At 42.9% G+C, this 24,544-nt stretch overlaps 1 protein-coding gene across 1 annotated transcript; it reads right to left on the bottom strand.

Moving 5' to 3' along the window:
* Nucleotides 1-11,372: 11,372 nt before the first annotated feature.
* Nucleotides 11,373-22,156, bottom strand: LOC120035097 (neuronal membrane glycoprotein M6-a-like). Its single transcript, XM_038981872.1, has 7 exons — nucleotides 22,126-22,156; nucleotides 19,928-20,120; nucleotides 16,278-16,434; nucleotides 15,383-15,536; nucleotides 14,888-14,964; nucleotides 14,015-14,080; nucleotides 11,373-11,700 (listed from the first exon to the last, which is right to left on the bottom strand). The coding sequence occupies exons 1-7, from the start codon at nucleotides 22,154-22,156 to the stop codon at nucleotides 11,548-11,550; spliced, it is 831 nt and encodes a 276-aa protein (XP_038837800.1). The 3' UTR covers nucleotides 11,373-11,547.
* Between the last annotated feature and the right edge of the window lie 2,388 nt (nucleotides 22,157-24,544).

Below are 24,544 nucleotides of genomic sequence, written 5' to 3'. Positions count from 1 at the left end.
ATTAATATATTTTGGCGATGATAACGTTATAGCTCCCTTTGCCTTGAATTCATACTCTACTAACGTTTTCACATGTGGTATGCTAACTTATCGATTTATTGTGTTTTCGCTGAAAAACGCTTAGAAAATCTGAAATATGGTCTGAAATCACAAGAACTGTGTCTTTCCATTGCTATGCTTTGTCTATTTTTATGAAATGTTTTATGATGAGTAAATTGGTCATACACGTTGCTCTATCTAGTAATTCTAGTCGATTTGTGATGGTCGGTGCAATTGTAAACTGTGATTTCTACCTGAAATATGCACTTTTTTCTAACAACACCTATCCTATACCATAAATATGTTATCAGACTGTCATCTGATGAGTTTTTGTCTTGGTTTGTTGCTATCAATATCTTAGTTTAGCCGAATTGGTGATAGCTAGTGGTGGAGAGAGAAAATGGTGGACAAAGAAAGATGGTGTATTTTGCTAACGTGGTTAGCTAATAGATTTACATATTGTGTCTTCCCTGTAAAACATTTTAAAAAACAGAAATGATGGGTTTATTCACAAGATCTGTATCTTTCATCTGGTGTCTTGGACTTGTGATTTAATGATATTTAGATGCTACTATTTACTTGTGAAGCTATGCTAGCGATGCTAATCAGTGTGGGGGGGGTGGGGGGTGATCCCGGATACGGGGTTGAGAGGCGGTAAAAGTTAACCAACATTTTGAACCTCTCCCTGACCCAGTCAGTAATACCTACATGTTTCAAGCAGACCACCATAGTCCCTGTGCCCAAGAACGTCAAAGTAACACGTCTAAATAAATATTACTCCGTAGCACTCACATCTGTAGCAATGAAATGCTTTGAAAGGCTGGTCATGGCTCACACCATCACCCAGCCACACTGGACCCACTCCAATTCACATACCGCCCCAACAGATCCACAGATGACACAATCTCCATTGCACTGCCCTTTCCCACCTGGACAAGAGGAACACTAATGAGAGAATATTGTTCATTGACTACAGCTCAGAATTCAACACCATAGTGCCCTCCAAGCTCATCAATAAGCTAAGGATCCTGGGACTGAACACCTACCTCTGCAACTGTATCCTGGACCTCCTGATGGGCCGCCCCCAGGTGGTAAGGGAAGGCAAAAACACATGCCATGCTGACCCTCAACATGGGGGCCCGTCAGGGGTGCGTGCTTAGTCCCCTCCTGTACACCCACGACTGCGTGGCCTAGCACGACTCTGACGATACAACAGTGGTAGGCCTGATCACAGACGAGGATGAGACAGTCTATAAGGAGGAGGTCAGAGACCTGGCAGTATGTTGTCAGGACAACAACCTCTCCCTCAACTTCAGCAAGACAAAGGAGCTGATCACGGACTGCAAGAAATGGAGCACTGCCCCATTCACATCAACAGGGCTGTAGTGGAATGGGTCGAAAGCTCCTCAGTGTCCACGTCACTAAGGATTAACCATGGTCCACACACACCAACACAGTTGTAAAGAGGGCACGACAATGCCTCTTACCCCTCAGGAGGCTGAAAAGATTTGGCATGGGCCCTCAGATCCTCAAACATTTCTACAGCTGCACCAATGAGAGCATCTTGACAGGCTGCATCACCACTTGCCATGGCAACTGCTTGGCATTCCGACCGCCACGCGCTACAGAGGATAATGCATACGTCCCAGCACATCACTGGGGCCAAGCTCCCTGCCATCCAGGACCTCTATACCAGGCGGTGTCAGAGGAAGGCCCTAAAATTTGTCCAAGACTCCAGCCACCTAAGTCATAGACTGTTCCCTCTGCTACCCATGGCAAGCATTACCGATGCACCAAGTCTGGAACCAACAGTACCCTGAACAGCTTCTACTCCCAAGCCATAAAACTGCTAAATAGTTAATTTAATAGTTAACCAAATAGCTACCCAGACTATCTGTATTGACCCTTTTGCACAAACTTTTTTTGTTACTTATCACATACGCTGCTGCTACTATTTATTATCTGTCACTTTATTCCTAGTTATATGTAGATATCTACCTCAATTACCTCGTACACCTGCACATCGATTCAGTACTGGTACCCTGTGTATAGAGCAATCGCTACTCATTGTGTATTTATTATTACTTTTATTATTACAGGTGTTACTTTTCTATTATTTCTCAATTTTTTTCTTTCTTTACATTGTTGGGAAGGGCCTGTAAGAACGCAGTCTACACCTGTTGTTTACAAGGTATGTGACGAATAACATTTTATTTGATTTGATACCTCGTGGGATTGGTAATGATCTCAGAGAGATTTAGGGAGTCCCGTGATTTTAGGATCCTTATGGGCCCTGGTCAAATGTAGTGCACTAAAAAGGGAGCCATTGGGACACAAACACACACTGTCTCAGTGAGGTAACTAATTGGTGTCTACAGTGGCGATCAACTCTCTCCCTCAGACTCAGTTCTTCTCTGTCACCAGGCTCTATTATCCTGCTGTACATAGAAGGAAGGTAGCTATAGAATTCTCCTGCAACTCTGCAAGTTTCATTTCGAATTCTGGAGCCGGCAGCGAAGCCACGGGAAACTCTCACGGCTGCTTGTGTTCATCAAGAGTATATGTGTGCTTTCTGTTTGCTACACGTGTGTGTCTGCTGTGTGATTGTATGTGTGTGTATGACTGCATCTTTATTCCAATGTAATCATCCCCTCATCCACTCCAAATGGAGAAGTGAATCTCAGTGGAGTGAGGGAGCGGAGAGGAGGAGAGGCGTAGAAAGAGGCTTTCGAATCTGTTTACGATATTATGGAGATAAAGTCACCTCCGCATAATTCATGACACGGGGAGCGAGATAAGGGGATTAGGCATGCGAATCAGTCCCGTGTGATGCTTTTGTCATAACAGACCAAGTGCAGGCTGACGACTGGGCGGTGGGTCTGCGTTGTGTGTGTGTGTGTGTTGGTGTCTGTAAGAGTGTGTGTGTTGCCTTTAAGTTTATGCCTGCATATACAGAAGGGAATTGTCGATTGGAGTTGACAGCAGAGTCATCATCAGAGTGGATTATATCTGCTCTGCCTGGGTATTGCTGCTCCCCTGCTTCACCGAGACACACATTACCATAGGGATACGCTTTGTATTAAGCTCCGGTGTTAAGTCGACATCGGCTGCTGGAAGCAAGCGCCCGTGACAAAATCAATGTTGTTTTTCTCTCCCTACACTTCCTCAAGGTCGTGTCTTTACTCAGCAGTGAACACAATACAATACTTAGCCCCTGACTGACTATCATCAGTGACTGGTAGGGAGCCTGAAGAATGTAAGCTCTTCTATTTTCAGTCCGGAGACCAGACTCGTCTGGCCCTGAGCTAAGTAATGAACGTTCATCACTCAAAGATTGCAGCTGAAATGGCACCCTATTCCCTGTATAGTGCACTACTTCTGACCAGACGGCCCGGGTTCAAAGTAGTGCACTATATAGGGGGCTTGTCTACTTAATATTTTCTATTTTGGGACCAGGGCACTTCTGGCCCTCAGCAGAGACACTGTTCTGTCACACTGACTGGCATTTGAATGGAACCCTTAGGCAAAGGTAGAGGCTATTGAGGCCATAGAGACATACGTACTAGAGGTCGACCGATTAATCGGAATGGCCGATTAATTAGGGCCGATTTCAAGTTTTCATAACAATCGGAAATCGGTATTTTTGGATGCCGATTTAGCCTTTTTTTTACACCTTTATTTAACTAGGCAAGTCAGTTAAGAACACATTCTTATTTTCAATGACAGCCTAGGAACAGTGGGTTAACTGCCTTGTTCAGGGGCAGAACGACAGATTTTTACCTTGTCAGCTCAGGGATTCAATCTTGCAACCTTACGGTTAACTAGTCCAATGCTCTAACCACCTGCCTCACAAGGAGCCCGCCTGTTACATGAATGCAGTAAGAAGCCAAGGTAAGTTGCTAGCTAGCATTAAACTTATCTTATAAAAAACAATCAATCAATCAATCATAATCACTAGTTAACTACACATGGTTGATGATATTACTAGTTTATCTAGCGTGTCCTGCGTTGCATATAATCGATGCGGTGCACATTCGCGAAAAAGGACTGTCGTTGCTCCAACGTGTACCTAACTATAAACATCAATCCCTTTCTTAAAATCAATACACAGAAGTATATATTTTTAAACCTGCATATTTAGCTAAAATAAATCCAGGTTAGCAGGCAATATTAACCAGGTGAAATTGTGTCACTTCTCTTGCGTTCATTGCACGCAGAGTCAGGGTATATGCAACAGAGCCTGGCTCATTTCGAACTAATTTGCCAGAATTTTACGTAATTATGACATAACATTGAAGGTTGTGCAATGTAACAGGAATATCTAGATTTATGGATGCCACCCGTTAGATAAAATACGGAACGGTTCCGTATTTCACTGAAAGAATAAACGTTTTGTTTTCGAGATGATAGTTTCCGGATTCGACCATATTAATGACCTAAGGCTCGTATTTCTGTGTGTTATTATGTTATAATTAAGTCTATGAGCAGATAGAGCAGTCTGATTGAGCGATGGTCGGCACCAGCAGGCTCGTAAGCATTCATTCAAACAGCACTTTCGTGCGTTTTGCCAGCAGCTCTTCGCAATGCTTCAAGCATTGCGCTGTTTATGACTTCAAGCCTATCAACTCCCGAAATTAGGCTGGTGTAACCGATGTGAAATGGCTAGCTAGTTAGCGGGGTGCGCGCTAATAGCGTTTCAAACGTCACTCGCTCTGAGACTTGGAGTAGTTGTTCCCCTTGCTCTGCATGGGTAACGCTACTTCGAGGGTGGCTGTTGTCAATGTGTTCCTGGTTCGAGCCCAGGTAGCGGCGAGGAGAGGGATGGAAGCTATACTGTTGCACTGGCAATACTAAAGTGCCTATAAGAACATCCAATAGTCAAAGGTATATGAAATACAAATCGTATAGAGAGAAATAGGCCTATAATAACTACAACCTAAAACTTCTTACCTGGAAATTGAATATTGAAGACTCATGTTAAAAGGAACCACCAGCTTTCATATGTTCTCATGTTCTGAGCAAGGAACTTAAACGTTAGCTTTCTTACATGGCACATATTGCACTTTTACTTTCTTCTCCAACACTTTGTTTTTGCATTATTTAAACCAAATTGAACATGTTTCATTATTTATTTGAGGCTAAATTGATTTTATTGATGTATTATATTAAGTTAAAATAAGTGTTCATTCAGTATTGTTGTAATTGTCATGATTACAAATAAATTTAAAAAATCGTCCGATTAATCGGTATCGGGGTTTTTGGTCCTCCAATAATCGGTATCGGCGTTGAAAAATCATAATCGGTCAACCTCTAATACATACTGTACACTATAAAATGCTTCATTGACACAGAGGGATGACTGTCTCAGGCCATTCTAAAGGTTTGATGTCTCTGAGCCTTCTTGTCGCTGTTGATGACCTTTGAGGATACATTTTGTCTTCTACATTCCTTCACATTTTCTTCTTTGTTTGCCTGTTTTTGGTAGGTGACAGCACCTCAGACTAGAGGCAGCAACAACTTCAGCTATGTTCACGATGCTTTCCAGCTGAACAGAGATCTGTGCCCCCGCAAACCTCAGTGTAAGTGCCCACACTCCCTCTCCAGTGTATTCAACATGAACACTAGTAAGCACTTTACCCACCCTTTAGTTTTCAAAGTGACCCAACACATAGCCAGACACCACGGGAGAGAAAAGCATAGCGGTACTATGCTTGTCCTTAAACCACCCTTTGACATCAAACTCCAGTCATTATGGAGCTCTCTATAATTTCATCACTCTAGTGTGAAACAAGATGGCACACCTGTCAAAACACAACAAACTCAGCACGGTAATGCAGTCAAAAGCCTAACCTGTACATGGAACCAGCCAGCTGTGGAAGCTACTTTACGTTCAACAGCAGCACAAACGATGACTATGGAAGAACTGAAGATGAAGAAGAAAAGCATCCTATTTTCTACTATTTTCCCTTCCTACCTGCGTTACTGGGGCTGGTTAGGATTGTTACTGAGGTCAGCGGTGCTGCATGGGGCAGAATAGTATACATGTTGAGGCCGGGTGCTATTCTTAATCACTCAGGAATGAAGCTGAACTTTTGGGATGTTTGACCTATGGCACCTTTGTGTTACTTTTCACATCGATACTTTTCACATTGGGTCCCATTATGCCTTGACTCAGAGTGAATTTAGTAATACATTGGGGCAGAACACTGTGGTACACCTACTGTGCTCTTCTACCTGCCTTCCTGTCCATCTCTCCATTCCCTGCTGTCTCCCTAATGATGAGCGGGTGGAGAACAGTAGCACTGAAGAGTGGCACTGAACACACACAGACACACATGAACCCACCCACCCACCCACCCACACTCACGCACACGCACACATTACCATTCACAGTCACATCACTTAAAACATCCATTTATCACACAAGCTCCTGCTCCAAAACCGGCCAATGAAAGCTCACGCTCATAATTCATGCAATAAAAGGATGGTTTAGTCTTCCATTTATTTCCTGAATAGTTTTGTTAGGTTTCAATGCATCACTGTCAGTAGTGATAGAGTGGGTTTGGAAGCATGTCTTTTGGTGCTTCGCCAGAGCCGCCCAGATCAATTGTTCATCGACAGTTGAGATGAGCTTTCATTGTTCAGAGAAGTGAAGTCTTACACAGGCTGTCACTGCCACCAACTGGCTAGAACCAGTATTGCACACACTTTCTGTCATCTACAAAACAACCGTCACCATCAACTAGATGTTGTTATTTTTACTCGCGAACATAAGACAACACTGAAAACCACGTTTACAAAGAAGACAACAATAAAAGTTATACATTATCAACTGGGGGAACTAACTTGAGTCTCTGCAGTCTTCAGTCTGTGATCTAGTTCCTTGGTTCCCCAAGGTATTGTTCAGTAGAAGGGCTGGCATGTCTGGGTTGTATCCAGCTGCCAGTTCATATTAGTTTCCTCACCAGCTAGCTACAGATTGTAACACCAGATAATGTGATTTAACCATTTTTTGGGGTAACCATTATACTGGGAGTTACATGTTTGCCTATACAAGAAGTCGGCAGCGATTTTTCAACTAAGCTGGTATTGGCGATACTATCTTTGTCCTCGATTTGTGGAAACTAGAGTCTCAAAATGTCCGTGTCCAGTTGCCGAGGTCCGTTTGAATTTAGAAAATGCTCCGTTATTAAAATATATATATTTTTTCCCTACATGAAGCAACTCAACAATGTGTATGCTGCCATCTTGTCTTTTTCAAATCTTCTCTAATTGATTGAGACAGGTGGGTCCATCCCAAAGTGCTGCATGTCATGATGACAGACACCTGTCTCGATCAATGAGAAAAGAGCAGTTGTTGTGGGGGGTGCTTTGCTCAAGAGCACAACTGCAGGCATCTAGGATTTGATATCAGTTGCTAGCTCAATTCAGCAAACTGTCAGACCCAAGACTCAAACTGGCAACCACACAAAGTTGCCCTCAGAACAGCCTCAATTCGTCGGGGCATGGCCTCTACAATGTGTCGAGAGCGTTCCACAGGGATGCTGGCCCATGTTGACTCCAATGCTTCACACAGTTGTGTGAAGTTGGCTGGATGTCCTTTGGGTGGTGGACCATTCTTGATACACACAGGAAACAGCTGAGCGTGAAAAACCCAGCAGCATTTAAGACCTATTAAACATGGATACCTTCACCTCCCTTTAAGACCTATTAAACATGGATACCTTCACTCCCCTTTAAGACCTATTAAACATGGATACCTTCACTCCCCTTTAAGACCTATTAAACATGGATACCTTCACTCCCCTTTAAGACCTATTAAACATGGATACCTTAACTCCCCTTTAAGGCCTATTAAACATGGATACCTTCTCTCCCATTTAAGAACTATTAAACACGGATACCTTCACTCCCCTTTAAGACCTATTAAACATGGATACCTTAACTCCCCTTTAAGGCCTATTAAAAATGGATACCTTCACTCCCCTTTAAGACCTATTAAACTCGTGTACCTTCACCAGCACCAATGCGGCAAACTGGTAAATGTGCTGAAGTCATGTGTGCAAATGAGGGGATATGATACACACATGTACGTTACATGTCACATATGTCTGCCTGATTCAAAGGATGTTATCCTCTAGTATACACTGCAATGATCCTAAAATGACACACCTATTCCCTAGTGCACTATTTTTGACTAGAGCCCTAGTCAAAAGTACTGCACTGTATAGGGAATAGGGTGCCATTTCAGACGCACCCTCGGTCTAGCCTTTCTGTGATATGGTGAATGTCATCTAAGCTGCTCTAGTATATATCTGATCGAGGCTTGTTTCTCTTCTCACACTACCTTAAGGTCAGACTCTGGCTGTCTTTGATTGGCCCATGGGCTCCAGTCTATCTGCTAAGGACGAGAAGTTCACCGGGGTTAGTGAGAGTTTGCTGAACACGTCTTCATTTGGTACACTGTATCCACAAATGTAATATGCTATTTAAATGCCACGGGTAAAGGTTAGCCAGTATAGAGAGAGCATGCATAATGTTTCCCCAGGCCGGCGAATGTTTGTGATATGATATCATGCACTCTTCTTCAAGCCAAGCTATAGTCGGGTATAATAAGGCATAATAAGGTATAATAAGGCCATTCTATGTGTGTGGATGGATGGAGTCTTTGTTTTTCTGCTGATAATGTAAATCCATTTCCATTCCATGCACAGTACCAGAGGTGTGTATAAACGGAATCCTTGTTGGCATGTACATACCCACTGGGCAAGATCTGGTTGAATCAATGTTGTTTCCACGTAATAAAAATAAAAATATGGTATGATGTTGAATCAACGTGGGAAACTGATTGGATTCGCAAAAAGTCATCAACGTAAAGTCATCAACGTAAGGGAATTTACTCTTTTTTCACCCAACTTTAAACCTAAATCCAATGACATGGTGAGTTTTTGTTGATTTCACATTGAATTCCCATTAGTGATGTAAATCAAAACTCGACGTTGAAATGACGTGTGTGCCCAATGGGTATACAGGTATATGCATATACAGCTCTGACATAAATACATAAATAAAGAAATGGACTCGGGGTTTAATTATTAACAAGTACACAAGTGTATTTTATTTAACGCAAGCAAGTTTGTTCCTACAGTTTAAAAAAAAGCCACTGTTTAAGCCGTTGGCACATGTATGTACAAAACAGATTATGAAGAATCGTACAGCCTGCTACAAAGCATTCTTAGTGAAAGTACAAAAACTAATATGGGAGGAGAAAGCAGAAAGCATTGTCAGGTTTATACTGAAGAAGGGAATACGCAACATCATAACAAGTAGTATCTGTATTATAAGACATGGCTTTCAAAAATGAATATGACAAACTAAAGGAGGAAGGGAAACAAAATCATTCACTACAACCTAATAGGCTATTTGTTTACTTAGCATAATACTGTTAGCGTAGGAACCGCAATACTGAAGCATATAAGAAATCAGTCGACTCAGACAGTCCAAGCGTAAAAATGAGAAATGAAAATGATAAAGAGAGAGGATATTTTTACTTTTTGAATCAGTTAAAAACTATTACCACTGAATGCATAACCATGCCACAAATAACAACTAGATTCACGGTTATTTTTTAACTAGATAACACAAGTCATTTTTTTCTTGGTTAATAACCAAACGCTGCATGACTACAGTACAGAGGTTCAGCTTCAAATCCAAAAGCACGTAACACCAAGAGCTCACGATGGTTGAATAAGTGCACCAAGACATTTTTGTTCTTTTTTGTTAGCAACGGAATGATGAAACGCTGTACTGCAGAACTAGAGTAGCAGAAATAATTATGACAGAGTTTGGTCCATACTCAAGAGTAATATAGTTTTAATTGTTTTATTGACATTTCATGTTTTTTAGTATAGCTTCACAGACAGGGTTTGGGTCATTTTTTTTTCAATTCAGTAAATTCTGCAAGAATTTCCGTTTATTTCCGGAATTGACTGGACTTAAATGGAATTGAACCCAACCCTGCAGACGGTTAAGTTATCTCTCAATGTGATACTCAACTTTTTCCACGTGCAGCAATATGACCGTTTCAGGCCTAAAGCTTGTTCATCCGCTTGCCGTCTAGATTTGGCTACCATATTTATTTCACTGGTATCTCTGAAATGGACGTTCACAAGAATATCACCAAACTTTGACCAATGAAATGAATGACCTGAAATTGAAGTGTCTCACATATATGTATATATTTATATACCGTAGATATATATACAGAGCAGAATACTGACAAAAAAACATCTCATATTTTTTATTCTGATAACTTGTATTTAAAAAGTTGAAGATTAAAACATATAAAAATTAAACCTGTAAAATGTTATTTGCATGTGAGTTATGGCTTGCGATGGATGAGAAAAGTGGCCATTCTATCAGATGTATTTCTACGTCATGTTATTCCCACAACCCTCTTCTTCTTCCTCCTTATACTACATATCATCATCATCATCTTCATCACTCTGACTTGCTGACTTGCCACTCAAACAACTGTTTTCTTTTCACAGTTTCAGAACACTATTATTATTGACAGACAATCAGTGTTTTTCACTTTGAATGACTAGGCTACTCAACAAAGCTAGCATACATTTCTGACAGTTAGGCCAAGCTACAGTTATAGCAATATGTAAAAAGTCACTTTAAGGTACTCTTTGTTTGTTTGAAAATCCCTGGCACTCCCAACCAATAAAGAATTTTCTGAAAAAAGATTCTGTACATAGTTTTTATACCGGCGATGCTTACTGTTTCGGAAGCTTATTATGCTGTAATTTACCTGTAAATTATACAAGTTCGGTCACATTTTGGTCTTGTTAAGTGGATATGTTGAAATAAAATGGATGTTAAGACCTATGTAGGATTGGAGCTCCGTTGGATGACGAGTGTTTAGGAACGTATAAATATATTACACGGAAATGTGAATTAAAAAGCGATAAAAACTCAACAGCCCCCAGCCCGACCCCTCCTAAAACCAAACATAAATAAATGGAAGTACTCGACGTCGAGATATAGAACAACACGGTAAAAAGCAATGACACATTGTAAAAAGATGTGCTACTACTGATATACAAAATGCAAATGGAAAAAAGAGGGGAAGAGGTAGAAGAGGAGAAAGAGGGAAAGGGTAGGGTATGAGAAGAAGAAAGGGTAGAGGAACGGGAGGAGTAAGAGGAGGAGAAACAGAAAGGAAATCTCAATACAGGAAAGAAGGGTTCGTCAGAGAAGACACACGATTTCCCACAGGAACGACTTGTCTCATCACGCCCGTACGCTTAGTGAAGTCGAAACCACCCATAACACGACACCACAAACCCCCCTTACACTTGTGCCCCTACGAACATAAACACCAGACATTGAATAGCTCGTGTGGTTGCTGTGTGTGTTCTGCTGCGTGTGTGTCATGGACGTGTGTGTGTGTGTGTGTTGGAGAGGGAGGGAAGGATAGGGGGGACGGGACGGATGTGTGCTTTAGGTGTAGGCATTGAGACGCTCTTTAGAGCGAGTGGAGTGGATGTCGTGGAGCTCCTGCTCCTCCTTGGACTTGATGTCCTCATACTTCTGCATCCGACACGCGTCCTTCACGTAGGCCCAGTTAGCGGACAGTACCATTAGGTAGTGGACCTGTATTAGAGGGACACATGGGTTACAGGGATGTTAGTGGGAGGATTGTTAACCGCTCGACCAAGCCTATACCTCAGGGGAGAGTTTATTGATTAATTAGTTAGGCGGAAACAGAATTAGTTCGATAATTAGACAAAGCTATAGCCAAAAACCCAAAGCAGAACTTTTAGTGGCACTGTGCCTTCACTGGTTTAAAAACCAAAACAAACCAACCAAAATGTAAGGGATGGATTAGTTGATCAACCTTATTCTTTAGTGAGCTCTGTGTCTGTTACGGCTGTGTCAGCATTTGTGCTAGTCAGGTGAACGGGGCGTGGCAGGAGAGCTCGGTTATCAACATACCTATCGATAGCAACCAGAGGAGCTTGGTTATTATAATCAGTGGTGCCAGCAAAGCATATTTTAGTGAATAACAACAGAATCATGTGACGTGACTGATGAGAGAGCTGGCGATGCTTTGGGGGCGACCCCTAAGCTCCTAGGTTCAGAGTTCAGTTCGGCCATGTTGATATCGAGGCGGTCGGCTCCTCTCAGCTCCTGACGGCGTACAGTGATGTCACTGAGACCACTGAGGTCAGGGGTAAAGGTGATGGGCCAACCGATAGGCCCCCGTCAGAAGCGGGTGCAGTATTTGCCCAGACTCTGAGACGTCAGGAGGACATTGTTACGGATAAGGACCGTGGCAGCTGACGCCTGTCCGCATCAGACCAGAGAGAAAGAGAAAGGAGAGAAGCAGTTATTGGACTCTGGGTCGCGTTCATTAGGCACCAAATGGAAGAAGGACTGAAACAGGTAGCGACTATGTTGAGTGCCCTAAGGAACATATCCCTGATGTGTTTCTGCAGTAACTCTTTTCTCCACTGAGAGGCAGCGAGGTGTCAGTGATCAGCCAACCAGAGCATCTGCTGCAGAGGTTCTGAAGAAGTAGTTATGAGGTAATTAAATAAAGAAAAACACCTACTCTCCTCTGGTCCAGTGTATTGCATTTATCTATTGATGATATTGTGTTGTAATGATGATGTGAAGATTAACATGCCTAACGAATTCCCTAAGCTTGGGATAATTAAGTTATTCTATTATTTTGTTATATAATGACATGACTCAAACTCCTCATGAATAAACAGATTCACCAAGATAGATCCAAGTTGGAGATACAGACAGTACTTCCTTCATACAATCTCACAGTGATCTAAGATAATTTATCACAGAAAATATTAGACGAGGAGATGGTACATCAATATTGTCTATGCAAATGGATTTCTTACCCAGAACTAACACGAACACACTTAGGTGAGTCATCCCATTGTGTATTACCATAGACATCCACCGGGTGGCCAAAGAGCACACAGTTGGGCCACAGATACAGACTTTCTGTTGCGAAGAGCCTCTCCCGCCCAAATTGATTACCATTTCATTTTCTCTCGTCTTTTATAGTCCTCAGACAACGCAGCAACAATGTCCTATTTTGTAGATTTAAAACATTACATCATGGGTCTAAGGACTGGAAATGTATGACGTTGTTTATGTTTTGTGGTAACAGGAAGCTGTTATGGACATATATATTTGATGACAACCAAACCATAAGAAACTAGTGTCATTGATGTTTTGACAAAACATTTCTCTGTTATTTTCACTGTGAACATATGTTTTTGTTTAAAAAGGAACTAGATACCAAATAACAGCCTTGATTAAATGTGTATCCTTCCACCCTGGCTACAGACGCAGCAGTCTTCTCCAGTGAAGACCGTTGCTACAGTCCTCACCATCACTTAGCTGCTCTCAACAAGCTCCTTTCTTCTTCCCCAGTTTCCATGGCAACTGCGCCCTGTGCTTCTCCATCACTAGGTTAACACCTCCCTCTAATCAACAGCGCTCTCTCTCTCCCTCTCGCGTTCTCTCTCTCTCTCTCTGTCGCTATGTGTTACTCTCTGTGTGTCTCTCTCTCTCTCTGTGTCTCTCTCTCTCTCTGTGTCTCTCTCTCTCTGTGTCTATCACTCGATCAGTCTGCCTCTGTTTTGCACTTTCTCGATCTACCTCGCTCTTAACACTTGGAGGACCTCTTTCAAAGTCAGCAGCATAAAAAACAGTCCGTTTTTCCTCCCGATTACCAATCTCTTGAATCACTAGTAGTATAACCTTTGGTATGTCCCCACACAACAAGACAATCCTCTCCCACTAAGGTTTACCCTACCTGCCAATCTTTATGTGTTCAGACAGAGGGGAGGGAACAGTGGCGATGCTATCAACAGACATTTAAGGACCAATAGCAGGTCACACAGCCCTCAGACATAAAGTAGAGCTGTCATTGTCTCACCATGGCGATAACTGCAGCCCCAGCCCCGGCCAGGGCACAGACGAACAAGTGGAACGTCATGTCCAGCTGAAAGACAATCAAACACAACACAGCTTTATTAGTCACCAGGAAATGAAGACAATATACAACTTCGGTGCTTGCTTTGTTGGTATTCAAAATGGGACACAAAGCATCGTTCCAACTTGTAATGTCTGTGTTTACAATATTGCCAGGTCATGTTGAGATTCAAAAACTAAATCAGAGAGTGGTTGCTTTGAGAGTGAGATAGGGCAAGATGTATTAAGATTAGTCCCCAGGGAAATATTTGCTCACTTTTTCAAAGGGAATTAAACGGAGGTAGGACAAAAGGATAAAGGAGGTTAAAGGTTAAACAAAAAGGCAGATTCATCTTTATTAAGCTATGTTTTTTGTTCCCTTTCCACAAGAGGTTAAAGTTCAAACCCCTAGAAATCTGGTAGTGCCACTACACTCATCACACTCACACAAATCACCATTTAAAATGACAGCGGAACCCTACAGCAGTGTTCCCAATCCTAGTCCCGGGGTCCCAAAGGGGCGCACATCTTGTGTTTTTGCCCTAACACTGACACACCTAATTCAAATCAAAGGCTTGACGATGAGTTGATTGGTTGAATCAAGTGTGTGAGTGTTAGGGCAAAAACCAAAAAGTGCATTTTGGTCCCCAGAGTCAGGATCGGGAAACACTTCCCTAAAGCATTTATGATTTGAGAAATATATTCCACCTCTATGGACAGACAGCCTTCAATGTGAGAGAGGAGCCTAACCCCTGAGGTGCGGCGATCACTAAAGGTCACAGCCAACAGAACCTCGCCTCCTCCCTTTATCGCTCCCCAGCCACACACACACACTTACCTCGTTAGACTCACACATCTTAAAGAACTTCTCGGAGCCCGTGCACACCTTCCTCTCCTCCCCGATAGTTACCATGCCTGCGAAAAAACAACATTCAATTTCACATTTACATTTCAGTGACTTAGCTTGGCCGGCGCTTCGATCCACAGAGACCTAACAACAGCTACTGCAGCGAGTTACAACAAACGCTCATGTTAAAGGGCTGTAAAATAGATCTCCTTCAGTAGCATTAAATAACTGCAATGAAATGTAAAAAAATATTGATTGAATTGTGTGTCTGCGAAGTGAGAAGACTAAACGACACACTATTCAGTACAGTATGCTCCATAGTTCATTGTCTTGTCAGACATCTTATCCACATTCATGATAGAACACAAACAAACAAACAACTGGAAATAAACCACCAAAACCCTGGTTAACCACTGCCTGTGTCAGTGACTGTGTACATATACTGTAAATGGCAACAGTGGCGGCGCCGCCCGGGCCCGCCCTTACCAAACTGGCGCAGGTCCAGGCAGAGGTTGGCGCCCTCCACCACAGTGGTGTTCTGACACATGGTCCAGATGTTGAAGTACATGAAGACGGGCAGCGAGGTGAAGGCTGTCACACCCAACCAGGCCAGGAAGAAGATATAGGTCAACATAATGAACTGCAGGAAGAAACGGAGGACACAAGAGGGAATGGTTCATTAGAGAGAGAGAGAGGGAAAGAGAGAGAGAGAGTGTTAGAGAAGAGCACAGAAGGAAATGAGGGAGGATAATAAAGAGAGGGAAGAGAAGAGAGGGAGGAAGGAGGAGAAGGAAGAGAAGGACGGTCCATTAGAAAGAGAGAGGGAGGAAGGAGGAGAAGGAAGAGAAGGACGGTCCATTAGAAAGAGAGAGGGAGGGAAAGAGAGGGAGGAAGGAGGAAAAGGAAGAGAAGGACGGTCCATTAGAAAGAGAGAGGGAGGGAAAGAGAGGGAGGAAGGAGGAGAAGGAAGAGAAGGACGGTCCATTGGAAAGAGAGAGGGAGGGGAAGAAAGAGAGGGAGGGGAAGAAGGAAGAGAAGGACGGTCCATTAGAAAGAGGGAGGGAGGGGAAGAAAGGGAGGAAGGAGGAGAAGGAAGTGAGGGATGGGCCCATTAGAGAGAGAGAGAAGATGACAGTTATAAGTCGGTAGAAGGCTGACTGGCACATCAGCTGTCATTAGCATTGGGCCATAATTCAAAGAAGAGACATCTTAAGCTGTAAGTTCTCCATCTCCAGATCTCTAATCCCGTTTCTCGGGTACTTCCGCCAGAAAGACGTGTCCTGATTGTCTACCCTAATGCTTATACCTATCCAACACCTTCAGAAATACAGGGAGCGGATAGGGCGCAGAGGATAGGGGTTGATTTAAGTCTGTTTCTTACCCAGGCGGAGACGCAGCGTCCACAGGCGGTGATCTTGAAGTCTCCGTACAGGTCCCTGATGGCGCCGGTGGTGAAGAAGCCCTCCACCATCAGCAGGATGCCGTAGACGAAGAACGCCGCCGCCACGCCGTAGATGACATACTTCAAGATGTCAATCCTGCGGAGGAAGACAGAGAGACAGGAGCAGATCGATGGGATCACTCAGTTGGTGTGGCTAGCACACCAAGACTAGCGGTTTCACTCCCAGGAACCATAGAATTAGGAATTAGAATACTAATTAAATGTTCATTTAATAGGATCCTCATGACAGGAACTTACAAAGATCCATTTTTGGAATCAAATCATTGCTAAACAATACCGGTGTGTGCATTGAGTGTGCAGGCCATTTAGTAAAGTACCTCACTATTACATGTTTTTTTTAGTCCAAGTGCATTGGACTACACATGATATTACTTCTAGCAGTGACAGACAGTATTCTGACTGTATACTGCAGTCAGTTGGCTTCCGTCATTCTGCATTTTTTCCTTGCTTGGACTGATGGATTAGCTCTCATTTAGCTAATGACTGTGTGTTTAATTCTGTAGGGTTATGTAAAAAGCTCTAATGTCCCAGAAAGAACCTGGGTAGGAAAGTTCGGGTTAGCTCCATCCCTGCAGGTTAGGAAGCGATTTCGGAGATAGTATTAGACAAACACAGTGGGTAGATTTCACACGCTTTCCTCTGATAAAGATGATTTTATAGAGGTGTAAACCTTGTTGTTTTAGTACCCTCAATCTGAAGTCAACTTCACACCTAGTACAGTAACATAGTGGCCTAGAAAGTGTATAGAAATCCCAGTTACATCAGTATAGAAAGCCCAGTTACATCAGTACAGAAAGCCCAGTTACATCATTATAGAAAGCCCAGTTACATCATTACAGAAAGCCCAGTTACATCCGTATAAAAAGCCCAGTTACATCAGTATAGAAAGCCCAGTTACATCAGTATAGAAAGCCCAGTTACATCAGTATAGAAAGCCCAGTTACATCAGTATAGAAAGCCCAGTTACATCAGTATAGAAAGCCCAGTTACATCAGTATAGAAAGCCCAGTTACATCATTATAGAAAGCCCAGTTACATCATTACAGAAAGCCCAGTTACATCAGTACAGAAAGCCCAGTTACATCCGTATAAAAAGCCCAGTTACATCCGTATAAAAGCCCAGTTACATCAGTATAGAAAGCCCAGTTACATCAGTATAGAAAGCCCAGTTACATCAGTATAGAAAGCCCAGTTACATCAGTATAGAAAGCCCAGTTACATCAGTATAGAAAGCCCAGTTACATCATTACAGAAAGCCCAGTTACATCAGTATAGAAAGCCCAGTTACATCAGTACAGAAAGCCCAGTTACATCAGTATAAAATGCCCAGTTACATCAGTATAGAAAGCCCAGTTACATCAGTATAGAAAGCCCAGTTACATCAGTTAGGCCAGGTCTACTGCTCATGTCACATTCACCCGCCATTGCCAACATCTAGTAGAAGCACACACACACTTGCAGTCACTAGCACACACCCCTCCCTCTCGGCAGGCGGAGTTCCGGTGAGCAGGTGCGCCCGGGACCACCCAGAGTGATTTCAGAGGGCTTAAATCCCCCAACGGCCCCGTGCCAAGACATCACGCAGACGTACAAACACACACACACACACACACACACACACACACACACACACACACACACACACACACACACACACACACACACACACACACACACACACACACACACACACACACACACACACACACACACACACACACAGGAGTGTAAAAATCGATCTCCGTTAGTGTGCTGCGTCAGAGAAAAATCTCCCTCCCTCCCTCCCACTCACACACATATTCATGATCAAACACCTGATAAATACACCTCTCTTCACCAGACAGCCATCTGGAATATATTTTTAGATTTGAATTAAAGCTTAAAAATGCACTAATGTGTGTATTTGTATTTATTATGGATCCCCATTAGCTGCTGCCGTACTCTTCATGGGGTCCAGCAAAATTAAGGCAGTTTATACAATTTTAAAAACATTACAATACATTCACAGATTTCACAACACACTGTGTACCTTCAGACCCCTACTTCATCACTACCACATATCTACAGTACAAAATCCATGTGTACGTGTGTGTATAGTGTGTATGCTATCGTGTGTCCCCGCTGTTCCATAAGGTGTTTTTTATCTGGTTTTTAAATCTAATTGTACTCCTTGCATCAGTTACTTGATGTGGAATAGAGTTCCATGTAGTCATGGCTCTATGTAGTACTGTGCACCTCCCATAGTCTGTTCTGGACTTGGGGACTGTGAAGAGACCTCTGGTGGCATGTCTTGTGGGGTATGCATGAGTGTCTGAGCTGTGTGCCAGTAGTTCAAACAGACCTCGGTGCATTCAACATGTCAATACATCTCATAAATACAAGTAGTGATGAAGTCAATCTCTCTTCCACTTTGAGCAAGGAGAGATTGACATGCATATTATTAATATTAGCTCTCTGTGTACATCCAAGGGCCAGCCGTGCTGCCCTGTTCTGAGCCAATTGCAACTTTCCTAAGTCCTTTCTTGTGGCACCTGACCACATGACTGAACAACTGAACAGTAGTCCAGGTGCGACAAAACTAGGGCCCGTAGGACCTGCCTTGTTGATAGTGTTGTTAAGAAGGCAGAGCATAGCTTTAATATGGACAGACTTCTACCCATCGTAGCTACTGTTGTATCAATATGTTTTGACCATGACAATCCAGGGTTACTCCAAGCAGTTTAGTCACCTCAACTTGCTCAATTTCCACATTTGTTACAAGATTTAGTTGAAGTTTAGGGTTTAGTGAATGATTTGTCCCAAATACAATGCTTTTAATTTTAGAAATATTTAGGGCTAACTTATTCCTTGCCACCCACTCTTTGTTAAGTGTTGCAGTCATTTCAGTCACTGTATATTGAGACTCACCATCGCTTCAACAGTTCAGTATTATACTGTTGTGTATTGAGATAAGGGAGGGGAGAGTAAGGATAATTTTACCTAATCACATTTTAAATACTCATCTTGTTGGGTATATGTATAGATAGTGAGTAATAATGTAGGTGTAAGGGAGATTTGCCGACCTCAATCTACACTTACAAGATAGCTGTGCACCGCTAATTGTTAATCACTTCAGAAGAAAGAAAGAGAAGAAAATGTTCCGTTAAGTAACTGTGACTCACTTCCAGTAGCAATCACCAGGGACTACTTGGGGGACATGTACATTTTACTATCTAGGGCGACCGAGGATATGGCGTCTCGATAAGGTGTTAACTAGGTGTGCCAGTCATAGCACAGGTGAGATTGGAACCATTCCCTTTACAGGTACTGAAGCTTTCAAAATAGGGCACTTTTTTTGTGAGGACACACAGACTGCTGTTTTAACCACATTAATAAGGTTAGTTTCTCCAGGGGTCGAAGCAGATAAGGAGTAGGAAGAAGTGAAAATTCCAAGGCAACTTCTCCTCATTGAGTTTCAACACATCTCCAGGCTGCATGTAGGTGTTTTGACGAACCAGATCGTGAGTCATTTTGAAAATGGCGAAAAAACCACTGTGACACCCCTCCCACGCAAACACACCCACACTCACATGGTTAAGACGTCCAGGGTTTCCACGGGAGCTCGGACCACCTCGAAGTAGTTCTGCAGGATGGTGACGGTGCCAGAGAGGGCCTCGTGCCCGCAGCCACAGAACAGCGCCACCCCAGCGTACAGAAGGATGGTCGCGAAGAGAGAGGCATACGGGAGGACTCCCAGGCATTTGACGCAACACTCAAAGCATCCTGGACAGGGGCAGAGAGAGAAGAGGAGAACGTTTAGACTAAAGACGGTGGTAGGATATCTTAGATATTCACAGGTGCTCTAGTCATGAAATACGGTACATGTCACACTCTATTCATGGCTTGACAGGAATTGAAATACGTTTGACACCAGAACCAAAGGAAATAAAAGCACTGTAACAGCGAGGGAATCGTTGATTCAGAATCAGAAGATCATTAAATCAGCGTTTTTCATTCAACGTTTTATTTTATTTCTTCTATTTTACTACACCAAATCCCACCGCATCTAATTTAAAACGCTCAAATTATATCCCATCTATCATCCGATAACAACAAACACTCTAACCACATTTCTCCAGTTGACCCAGAGCCAATACATCGCCTGTTGCCATCTTGGGAAGGAAGTTTACTGTTACTCCAGCCAATCATAATCGCTCCTCGGACAGATTTATGGGTTTAATACAAAGAGTGCAAACATTATTGATCTGTGGATTGCGGATTGCGGCCCTGCAAATGGAATCACTCCCTTCACCCAGGCTAGAGCAGCTGCTGGATTTATGACTAGTCGTAAACACGGTGAGAGAGTGAGTGAGAGTGAGAGTGAGAGCTACAAAACAGAACACTGATAGAAGGAGAGGACACAGTGAGAGAGGGATAGAAGGAGAGATGCAGTGTAATGGATAATACTGTGTCTGTGAGGGGAGTATGTTTTATTATCTCAGACTACAGGAAGTGTCTATCTGACCGTCTCCGATGAAGAAAAAGCGTGTTTGTGATACTTGAGTGTAACGCTCCCATCCATCTTCAACTGGACTGGATAGGCGAGGTTCAGATATCGCTTATCAAACGAATCGGCAAATGTCCAATTGCAATATTGAACTCCTATTTTCCATAGTCTGGTCCCAGATCCCTTCGTGCTCTTGCCAATGCCAACAACATTGCTGTTTGGCATGACAGTGAATGAAAAGGAGTTGGCATGATAGCTCAAACAGACTGGCACTCAGGCTAGGTTTTCCTTGTTGTATTATTACTGTGCAGTTGGTGACTACAGCACAAATCCCAGTTCTGATCTGCCTCTATTGTACATGAGTGCCTCTGGACTTGCTTTAGTTAGAACACTTGCAAGGCATTTAAACTGCAGGGTCCCAGTTGTGTTGTGAATGAATAACCCTCACACCTACACTACACCTTGTCACCACCTGAAAGCACTCCTGTCTATTTCTGTTATACCCCTCTCTGAGCACACAGGATGCTCTGGAGACCACCACTGCTGCAGCCTGGAGAATGTGCGTAACCGTGTGTGTGTGTGTGTGTGTGTGTGTGTGTGTGTGTGTGTGTGTGTGTGTGTGTGTGTGTGTGTGTGTGTGTGTGTGTGTGTGTGTGTTAGTCAGTTGATGTCAGGTGGTATTGAGTCTACCGTGAGCACAGGACCAGACTTCAGCCAATAGGAAATCAGACTTAGTTCAGAATCCTCTGCACGTCTCTTTCACTGTCAATCATGCTTATTATCCCCTTAAGGCACAGAGGAGTGTGTGTGTGCGTGTGCGCATGTGTGTGTGTATGTGTCTGTGCAGTCAGGCGAGAGACAGGAAAGACCATGAACTCACTCCCCATGTCTTCAGAGAGCCAAGACTGACACAGGGAGAGGAGAAACTGACAAAATAATCGTAATCTATACTGTTTCATATCACCATCATCCCATCAGGCCATGTGGTATACGGATTTTAATGTATATTCATGATGAATAAATATTGGTGAATAAATTACAGTGATAATAGTAAGCAAAGGATATATGATCATTTTACGGTACCCTCCTCTTTGTGCATTGAGGGAAGATTGCTGTATCATGCAGGGGTATGCAGCAAGATAAAACCAATCTCTGTGTCAAAAAAGTACAGGGTAACCTGTCTCTAATTGCCCCAATCCTAGTCATATTAGTAACATTGGTTCCTTGGTGTTGGACTGAATGGGCATGCCTATATACGGTCGCTAGTGAATGTCTACACACCCCTTGCACAATCTTCAACATTTTCTTCCATAAAATTCAATTTAAAAAAGGGATTACATAAGATTTTTTCCCTACCGATCTACACAACCTACTCCACATTTTCAAAGTGAAATAAAAATTATAGAACATTTTACAAATTCATGTAAAAAAAAGAGGGGTGTGTAGACTTTCACTAGGCTATCGGCTCTGGTGTGTGTGTGTGTGAGAGAGAGGGAGTGTGTGTGTGTTCCTGTGGCAGACTAGACACAGTGGGGTATTGATTTCTGAGCCCAGTCCACAGGGATCAAAGCACAATTTGGGCAGTGGGCACCTTCATTAATCTACAAACACACCTGATAAATCGTCCAAACGGTGGAGTCATAAGCCACTGTATGATGGCAGCTGATCAATTATTTACAAAGCTGATACGTCATGTTGGTGAGGACTTGGGGAATGATTCAAGCAAGCTGTATGACTTGGATTAACAGACCAAAGTATTTTCCCATTCCAAGTGATACTGGGTTGATCACGTTTGTTGAAAAATCGTACTGCATTTACTAGAGTCAGTTGTAAATACTATAGCTATAACTTCACTATTTCATCTTATTCATTCTATAACAGGTGCAACAAATTGCAAAGATGACACTATTGCACCTCCACTGCTTTCACCGAAGTACGCCTTTCCGTCTTGCCCCAATGCCCAGCTCAGAATACTAACACAAACTGTGCTCTCTCAGTTGAGGAACATTTGAAAGAGTCCATGGATATTCATTGGAAACGGTGGGCCGGATGCCCCCAGGACTGAATCTGGGAAAGCCATTGTCAGCACAAAGTGGGAACGAGCAGCTCAGTTCACTATCTTTCCCAGGGGGGAAAATCCTTCATTCTACAAATCTATTAGCTGATGTTTTTGGGGTGTGTGTGTGTACGTGCGTGTGCGTATGTGTGTGTGTTCACAGTCCGCCCGAACACAGCGAAGGCCTGCAAACGGAATAAGACCATGTTTGTTTTCCGTTGCCCTCAGCCCAGCAGAGACATGACTGAATAGGGTGGTGGCAGGTTGCAATTACATTGCCCTCCTCTATACAATATGTCAGGCTAGACGCTGTGAGGAGGATGTGTCTGTAGCCACGCCATCCTCTTCCCCGGGCGCCGACGACGTGGATGTCGATTAAGGCAGCCTCCTGCACCTCTCTGAATCAGAGGGGTTGGGTTAAATGCGGAAGACACATTTCAATTGAATACATTCAGTTGGACAACTGACTAGGGATCCCCCTTTCCCTAAACCTGCATATATGTACACGCACACAGGCCGGCAGATAGGCATGGACACCCAGAGCCAGCCACAGCCAGTGGTGAAGAAAGTACCCAATTGTCATACATGAGTAAAAGTAAACCTTAATAGAATACCTTAATACCTTAATAGAAAATTGTAAAAGTGAAAGTCACCCAGTAAAATACTACATGAGTAAAAGTCAAAAGTAAAAGTATACATTATTTCAAATTCCTTATATTAAGCAAATCAGACAGAACCATTTTCTTGTTTTTTATTTATTTACGGAGAGCCAGGGGCACACTCCAACACTCAGACATAATTTACAAATGAAGCATTTGTGTTTATTGAGTCTGCCAGATCAGAGGCAGTAGGGATGACCAGGGATGTTCTCTTGATAAGTGCGTGAATTGGACCATTTTCCTGTCCTGCTAAGTGTTCAAAATGTAACTAGCACTTTTTTTTATTTTACCTTTATTTAACTAGGCAAGTCAGTTAAGAACAAATTCTTATTTTCAATGACAGCCTAGGAACAGTGGCTTGTTCAGGGGCAGAACAACAGATTTTTACCTTGTCAGCTTGGGGATTCAATCTTGCAACCTTTCGGTTACTAGTCCAATGCTCTAACCACTAGGCTACCTGCCGCCCCATCACAATTTCCCTGGGTTTCAGGGAAAATGTATGGAGTAAAAAGTACATTCGTTTCTTTAGGAATATAGTGAAGTAAAAGTTGTCCAAAATATAAATAGTAAAGTACAGAAAGCCCCCAAAAACGACTTAAGTAGTACTTTAAAGTATTTTTACTTAAGTACTTTACACCACTGGCACCAGCCCTAACCTTCCACCAGCCTCCCTCACTCCCTCCCTCCACACACGCCCAATAGGATGTCATCAGAGATGATCTAACACCCTACTGACTGCCTGGTTCAGACCCCTCTGTTCAAATACACGTCTAACAATGTCCAACACTCAACACCGTTGCCTGGTGAACAGCCAGCAGGGGGAGGGCTATGTTGGATCATCATTCTTAGCGATACGTCAGACGCCACAGGCATGTCAGGAAAAGGATGATTTCGCCTACAGAGAGAGAACATATGGCGGTGTGTGCATGTTTGAAATCTGGGAAGGAACATATTGTCTTATTCATCTAGTCTGTTCATGATTGGG

Source organism: Salvelinus namaycush, chromosome 42 (assembly GCF_016432855.1).
Source record: "Salvelinus namaycush isolate Seneca chromosome 42, SaNama_1.0, whole genome shotgun sequence".
Classification (NCBI taxonomy): Eukaryota; Metazoa; Chordata; class Actinopteri; order Salmoniformes; family Salmonidae; genus Salvelinus; species Salvelinus namaycush.
This window is presented reverse-complemented; position numbering and strand designations above follow the sequence as displayed.

Bases quoted from the DNA above. Each gene is read 5' to 3' on its own strand.
- LOC120035097 (XM_038981872.1), bottom strand. From the start codon at position 22,156: ATGGAAGAAAATGTTGAAGATTGTGCAAGGG. The intron at 14,081-14,887 runs GTAAGTGTGTGT...ATTGTCTTTCAG, and splicing joins AGATGTGTGAGTCTAACGAG to CTGGACATGACGTTCCACTT. The intron at 11,701-14,014 runs GTGAGACAATGA...CCTCTAATACAG, and splicing joins GGGCTGCAGTTATCGCCATG to GTCCACTACCTAATGGTACT.